This window comes from Acanthisitta chloris, unplaced genomic scaffold (genome assembly GCF_000695815.1).
Source record: "Acanthisitta chloris isolate BGI_N310 unplaced genomic scaffold, ASM69581v1 scaffold3732, whole genome shotgun sequence".
NCBI classification, from domain to species: domain Eukaryota; kingdom Metazoa; phylum Chordata; class Aves; order Passeriformes; family Acanthisittidae; genus Acanthisitta; species Acanthisitta chloris.
In genome coordinates, this window is record NW_008658726.1 from 143669 (window position 1) to 151549 (window position 7881).

The 7881-nt window shown below is 48.0% G+C and overlaps 1 protein-coding gene across 1 annotated transcript; it reads right to left on the minus strand.

Moving 5' to 3' along the window:
* Positions 1 to 137: 137 nt before the first annotated feature.
* On the minus strand, positions 138 to 2550 carry KCNJ2 (potassium inwardly-rectifying channel, subfamily J, member 2). The gene has a single exon (XM_009085198.1). The coding sequence runs from the start codon at positions 2336 to 2338 to the stop codon at positions 1055 to 1057; it is 1284 nt and encodes a 427-aa protein (XP_009083446.1). The 5' UTR covers positions 2339 to 2550; the 3' UTR covers positions 138 to 1054.
* Between the last annotated feature and the right edge of the window lie 5331 nt (positions 2551 to 7881).

The window sequence follows — 7881 nt, forward strand, 5'->3', positions numbered from 1 at the left end:
TTAAGCTTTTAGAATAAGGTGCAAAATAAAGGTCTTAAAAAAATTAAAAGAAGAGGAAAAAAAAAAAAAGCAAAACCAAAAAAAAGTGTCTGAGGTTTGAATTCTTTTGTTTGTTTAAAGCAGCCTGTTCCTTTTTTTTTTTTTGCCTTTTTTTTTATTTTTTTAAAATAAACTCCACTGTGCAAAACTGTGCATTGTCTTTGGTATCCATTTAGGTAGTTTTCACTTAGTACTTTTACCTATGTATACATAGATTTTGTCTCTTTTTTTCCCCCTTTAGACAGAGAATTAAATTCTCCCCCCCCAAAAATCATAATTTTGCTGGAGGCTACTGATTGGCCTGATATTACATAATGCCCCTTATGTAATTGGAAAGAGAGAAATTGATTCTAGCTATCAAACTACTGGCCTGAGTTTAGACTTTCCTGGCAACATTGGCCTCTCTGAACTGCTCATGAGCTTTTCAACCCAAAAAAGTTCAACACTGACTTTTGTTGTGGTTTTTTTTTTCTTTTTCTTTTTTTTTTTAAATTACACAAGAGAAAAAAAAAATAAAAACTACACTGCAACAAAAATAACCATTTGTGTTCATGTAGTTAGCAGCAGCTTCTTAAAAAATAATTATAATAATAATAATAAGGCAGATTCTTGCCTTTGTTATGCCATTAAAAACATTCTTGTTCCCTAGAGAGAAGCATTCTGGAAAAAAAAAAAAAAGTTGAAAAACAAAATAATAATAACCCAACCAAAGCTTGCCTGCAAGTTCAAGTTTTGTAAAAAAATATATACATAATTTATTCTACAACATATGTGCCTTCTGTTCATACTTAGACATGTTTAGTGCTTTGTGTTTAGAGTTCAGTTTCTGTCATCCCTCCTTTGAGGACAGCCCTAAAACCAGCCTGGGTTTCTCAGGTCTGCTGCCTTCACCCCACTCTTCAACAGTACCGTCGTCTGTTCTGGGCCAACTTGCTCAGGTCAACGTGCCTTTGACCGATCTATGTGGTTTCCTTTAGTTGCCTTTCAACCAAAAGAGAGAGGAAGAGTCTGGCAGTCATATTTCCGACTCTCGCCGCAGCGGCCGCGGCTCTAGAGGCACCCCAGCTTGGTTGTGGTGGTCCATGTCTGGGTGGGTGTCTGTGCTCATGCTCTCAGGCACCCCCGTGTCAATCTCATCCTCCTCTTTGCTGCTGAGGGCCACTTCGTTCTCGTAGCAAAAAGAGTTTGCGTTGGAGAGAATGTATTTCTTTTCCGCTAAGTCTCTGGCACTGCAGATGGGTGTGTTGGGCACTTCGTAGGTTTTGTGGAACCTTGAGTAGTCCACTTTGTAGTAGTTTTTCTCTTCAAAGAGTACAGGCTCGTAGCGGTGGCCCCAGAGGATTTCGTTCGCCAGATATGAGCTACGGCACTGGGTGGTCATGGCAGTAGCTTCCACCATGCCCTCTAATATTACTACGATTTCAAAGTCAGCATTGTCCATGTCCTGCTTGTTCAAGTCATACAAAGGACTGTCCTCATCTATCTCGTGTACTATGGTGATGGGGGAGACCAGGAAGATTCGGTCTATCCCACTGTCAAACCCTACGTTGATGTCTATTTGATCCAAGGGGATGTACTCCCCTTCCGACGTGATCCTGGATTTGAGGAGCTGTGCTCTCACGTGTGCCTCCACCAAGTGGCTTTTCCTCAGGTTCCCAACACGCCACATCAGGCACAGCTTCCCATCTCTCATGGCCACCACGGCATTGTGGCTGAAGACTAGAGTTTCGTTTCTCTTTTTTGGCTTAGCCATCTTTGCCATGACAGCACCAATGATGAAGGCATCAATGATGCAGCCAAGTATAGACTGTAAAACCACCATGAACACGGCGATGGGGCACTCGTCTGTGACACACCTGAAGCCATAGCCAATCGTTGTCTGGGTCTCAATGGAGAACAGGAAGGCTGCGGTGAAGCTGCTCACTTGAGACACACAAGGTTTGCTATTCTCTTGGTTCTCCAGATCCCCGTGCAACAGTGCAATCAACCAAAACACACAGCCAAAAAAAAGCCAGGAGAGGACGAAAGCCAGGCAGAAAATCACTAGCATCCACCTCCAGCGGATGTCCACGCAAGTGGTGAAGATATCTGCCAGGTATCGCTGTCCCTTCTCGCCCACGTTGATAAACTGGACGTTGCAGTGCCCATCTTTCTTGACAAAGCGGTTCCTGCACTGCTGCCTGGTGTGTACCTTACTCTTGCCATTCCCAAAGCCGTTGGACACGGCCATGGTGGACAGCTTCATGCCGTCCTCCTCCGAAGACACGATGCTGTAGCGGTTGGTTCGCGCGCTGCCCATCACTACTGCTGTGGACTGAGGTGCTTCTGCTTTAGAAAACAGTCTAAGTTTCTGCAAAACCCTTTGGAGAAACAGTTTTGAAAGTTCTAGAGGAACACACACACACAGAAAAACCGGGGAGAGGCTGGAGTCCCCAAGAGCCCTTGGATCAACCAAGGACAGTCTTCTGGCATACAGTTAGCTTAACAAGCAACCGTCATAGAGAGGGCATGGTCTGCAAGAGAAAGAGAAACGTTGTGTTAGATCCTGGAGGAAAAGGATGAGGAATCAAATCTGAAAGAGTCAAGTCAAATTCTTCCTGTGGACCTGCAGGAAGTTGCTCTTTTCTTAACAACATTTTCACCAATGCTCTACATGCTCAGTTGTGTCCAGACAGGAGACACATCTTTACTGCGAGGAAGGCATCGATTTTCCCAAGGGAGAGCACTGAAGTGATCATGTCACACAAGTCTCTGAGCAATATTCCCTTCAAGCTGGACAGGCAAAGAATGTCTCACATCACTTTTCCCAAGGGAGAGCACTGAAGTGATCATGTCACACAAGTCTCTGAGCAATATTCCCTTCAAGCTGGACAGGCAAAGAATGTCTCTGCTGTTTACAACTCTCTGTGCTGTCTGTGTATTTTGAAACAAACAATTCCTGTTAGCATCCATCTGTTCAAACATCAATACTGCAGCAGTTTGCAGGGACATGCAGAGTGTCTCCTGGGCTGTTTGCCCTCTGACAAACCAGGGAGTGTGCAAAAAGGAAGGTGGTGGGGATGGAGAAAAGCAATAAACTTGGGGAACGCACATGGCAGTGATTTCCATGAAATTATATAGCATCGAAAATTCTAAGTTAAGCTAAAAGCAGGAGCTGTGTATTCTCTGCAAATGGCAGGAATAAAGGCTGTGTTAGCTCCTCTCTAACTCCAGAAACAACTCAGGATCTGTGTGGGTTTTACACTCACATTAGGTGTAAGTTGTACAGAGAAAACTAAACCTTGCTACAACTCTCATCTGCTCCTGATAATACAACTACCAAAAGGCTGTGATGGAGTAGAAAGGGCCAAGTGTCTTTGTAACACCTTTGGTAGCAAGTACCAGCACCTTCCCCTCCGGACTCCGAGGCAGCCAGTTCCATCTCCAACAGGTAACGGTCCCAAGTGTCCCATGGGTCTTAAGTGCCACCAATTCAGACTCAGCAGAGAGACTACAAAACCTTCTTCCTAAGGGTAGAAGCCACCGAACTTGTTTCAGGGAGGTCTGGCTTAGACCCAGGTTTAGCTTTTAACAAGTGCGTCATCCATTAAGTCATGTACTGTATCTCAGGAAATGGAATTGAAATACTGCAGAGGAGAAGAGATGCATTAATGCAACTGCTCCATCCACACATGCCCCATGGAGGGAACAAAGCCATGGCTGAGTGGTGAGGAATGTCTGCTGTCCATTTGTCACGGGAGAGGAGACTTCAGAACCGTCTACAGCACCGAGGGGTTAAATCACAATGCTCTTCCTAAATTAATCTTATCAAAACTCATCAGAGTTTGTCCCAAACCCAAGAAAACTGCAGCCACCATGGAGCACAACCTCTGCCTACCAGATCTCTGCCCACCAGTGGCTTCAGTACTGTCTCTTCCTCTGCCTCAAATTTGACAGCAGCCGTAGATCAGATGTTCTCTCCTTTCCTAACAGCAGCCCCTAAAACCCCGCAGAGGTGTTCCAAAAACTTGTGGGATTTCAAGCAGTTCCTCAGCCCTCCCACATCCTTCCACCACATTACAAGAGCCTTAGCTCAGCAAACACTTGCTAGGAAAAGAGCAGGTGACAAACAGCACCATCATCACACTCGCAGTCGGGTGCAGGCAGGTGTTCCCTCTGGAATCTCTTTAGGGTTTGCTTTTACCTCCTCTTTTTTTCCCCCCCTCACTTGTATTTGTTGTGCAAGAATGTGTCCTGATGCCTACTTGCCAAGATTAGTCATCTGTGACTTCAGCTCATACAAGACATCTTGGCAGCTTTCGATCGGTTCGGTAATGCCTGATTTGAGTGCAGCTCTCAGCAACGAACACTTAGGGTGTTCTGCCCTCTAACTTGCCAACTCTCTTGCCTACACTCTGTAAGGATTCACTTTTTTCCCCTCTCATACCAATTTGTTCCCAGGGTTTCTCATTCTCATCAGGATATCATTCTCAAAAATACAAAAGAATCATTTCGATCTCACTTAAACTATTTGAGGGAGGGCTGAAAAACACTTTTATTAGGAACCTGAGCATAGTGAGGAAGGGAATTGCTGTTAATATGTTCCTCACAAACAAAAAAAAACCAAAAAAACTTGTTGAAAAGCCATTGCAATGGTCTGCAAATCAATGGCTTTTATAAACCACATCCTAGAGTCACAGTCATATTTGACTTCCACATTCAGAGCCTGTTTTGTCCCGAGCTGATGGAAACACACAGCCTAGGAAGTAGTTTATTTTGAAGTCTGAGCTTTTTTTCCCCTGCATTGTCTCTTGGATTTTCAGAGGAAAACTTGCGGTGGAGGGAAAGATAAGCTGTAAAGCCTCAAGTGCCTGAATATGCAGCTTCCCCCACAAAAGTCTTGACCCGAGGACATTTGTTTGAATTCCACAAATCACTGAAATCCTAATGCAGCTTCCTGCAGTGAGTTGGCTGCACTGAGGAGTTTGGGACCCGAATTTGGTACTGTACCTTGATATATTCCTTCCCTGAACAGCCAAGCACCTTCTACCTCCTGCACCTTGCACAGCATTTCTCCTCTCAGCCTGACTGTGGGTGCTGTGCCCTTAGGAGAGGACCTGCACCCATTTGGCTCTAAGGATTCCTAAACCCAGGGATGTGCTTGGGGACACCCTGTCCTACTTTTACAGGCTGCTGGGAGTTTATACCACAAAAACTCTGGTATGTTCCACTGCAGCATAGCTGCCTTTGCTTTTGCAGCATTAATTGCCTCTCTTCTTTGGGAGTGCTTGGAGTGGGGAGGATGCCTGGATGGGAGCAGGATTAGAGTCGTGCACAGGGTGTCTGATCTCACTCCTGTCGTGGCAATACAAGTGCTGTGAAACACCCAACAGATCCACAGTAGACCACACACCTGGTCAGTGTCCCCCTTGACCTTCACAACTAGTTTCTGCAGAAGTTCCCCCCAAAATCCCTGAAACAAACTAGCAGGAAAATCTAATGGTATTCCTTATTTTGCTAATCCACCTGCTGCTCAAAGGCATAACAAGCCTGTGCACCCCCATTCCACCTCATCATCCCTTGCTGGTGGCACCAAAAGTGCCAGGCTTGTGTGGGACCAGCCCTGCAAGCCTCACCAGACAAAAGGAGCCAACCCAGTACCCAACAACCAACCCCAATCTTTGTATAACTGGGCCCAGCGTGCTGCAGCCAGACACACACACAGACACAGAGCTGTAAATCCAATCATCACTAGGTGTGTTATTATTATTATTATTAATCCAGGCTACTTTCCCTCCTGGAAGGGAATACAAGACTAGACTAACGTAGTTTGCAATTACCAGCACTGGCACCAACACAGAGTTACTGGGAAGGGATGAGATGGGATGGGAGAGCCCTGGCTTGCTCTACTGAGAGGGGATGCTTGGAGGAGCAGGGAAAAAAATGGGGCTGTGCTGTATCTGCAGCACTTCTGAGCCAGCATTTGGGGAAATGCCATGCTGAGGAGCCCAAACCCTGACATTCCCCATACCAAGCCCTTCCCTGGGAAGGACATTCACTTCACATGTCTAAACTCCACAACGAGCAGCTCGAAGGGAATTTGTGCAGGAGGTGAAAGACTGAGCAAAACCTCTGAAGTGCAGAAGGAGCCAGGGGAGGAGGAGGGTGGGGAGGTAGAGAGGAGCACTAACGAGCACTTGGAGCAGTTATTCCCAGGCTGACTCCACACAACCCTGCGGAGTGAGCCGGGCACATGTTGCCAGGAGAGCACCAGCACCAACCTCAGCCAAGAGCCTTCCCTGCTGCCCTCGGCTAAGAGAACAAAGAAAGGAGCTTCTCACCCCAGCAAAGCCTGTTCCCACCATCCTCACTCCCTCGCTGCTGGGCACACTCACCCCTGCAACCTTTCTCCTTAAAAGTCATTCCTCAGGGCTTCTCTGCTGGTTTGGGTAGGACTCAAGTTACACAGAGTGAGGAGCTGCCTTCAGAAGGATCTCTGTCCTCCACGGCCCCGGGGGAAAAAAATATATTAAGGAACCTAAAATAAGAGTGCACGATGCAGGGGGGAAATGGGTGCAAAGAAATAGGAGAAAGGGAAGGACAAGTGGCATTTGCATCTGCTGTCCTGCCAAGGAGAAAAGGCTCGGGGTATTTCTAGCTGATGACAAAATAAGTCGGAGTGGAACAGCCATCACCAGGGGGTGTACGTGGTGCACCGGCTGCGAGGATGGAAAAGCAAACAAGTGTAAAGGTAAAGCTGAGACACAGAGACAAGTGCGGGCAGGGAAAGCGGCAGGGACAGAACTGCGGGTCCTGCTCAGCCCGGGCCAGCGGCACCTGCCGCTCATCCCCCAAACACATCCTCCTTTTGCTTATCAGGATTTTTTCCTTTAACTGTCATGAACTAAGCTGAAACAACACAGCTCTTCGCAGGCTGCAAGTTGTTCTTTTTTTCCTTCTTCCTCTTTTTTTATAAGCAGGATGCTCAAAACTAAAAACCTCCCCTTTTCCATCATGCCAATGAATGAAGCTACAGGTTGATTTCACACCTCTTTAAAAACCACTCCGGACACTCCAAACCGCAAGTCTGAGCGCTGAGATTTGTTGCTTTCTAAGCTCTCTCGGCCAGGAAACAACAGGCGAGAAAAAAGGGAAAGGGATGGAGTGGTGCGACACGGACTTGTCATGCAAACTTCCAGCCCTTCCCCGGGATAAAATATCTCGGGAGGGAAGGGAGGGAAGAGCAGCTGGTGCATGGAAAGTTATGAGCATAAACAGATGCTGGAAGCAGATGCTCCGAGCGCTCCAGCATACCTATCGAATTATTAGAGGCACTGAGAATAGCTGGTGGATGGGGCGTGAGAAACGCAGGAGTTCCCTTATCAAAGAGCGAACACACCGACAAACAAAGCTTCATCTCGGCGTGTCGCGACACTTAATGATCGCGCATCGCCCCCCAACCCGCAGCGACCCCCGGGGATGGGCGAGTGGGTATCTGGGAGAGATGGAGATAGAAGATGCTCCTTACCTGCCGCGGCCCTGAGTGGAGGGAGGTGCGTGTGGAGCTGTAAGATCCAGCAGCTCGGGGATGGAGAAGCCAGCCCGGTGCCCACCGCGCCCGCTCGCACTGTGCTCCCGCCCGGCCGCGGCCCCTTTCTGCCCACAGCCATGGGATGTTTAATAGCGGCCCCGGGGGCCACTCCCCGCCAGCGGGGGCCAATCGGGGGGTGGCACCCGGGGAGTGGCCACCGAGGGTCGGGAGCGAGAGCGAGAGCGGTGGGACCGGGAGCAGGAGCGCGGCGGAGCGGGGATGCTCCGGTGGAGTCGGGATGGTGCGGGGAGTGGGGATGGTCCAGGGGAGCG

Excerpts from the sequence above, each read along its gene's own strand:
- KCNJ2 (XM_009085198.1), bottom strand. The coding sequence starts at position 2,338 with ATGGGCAGCGCGCGAACCAACCGCTACAGCATCGTGTCTTCGGAGGAG.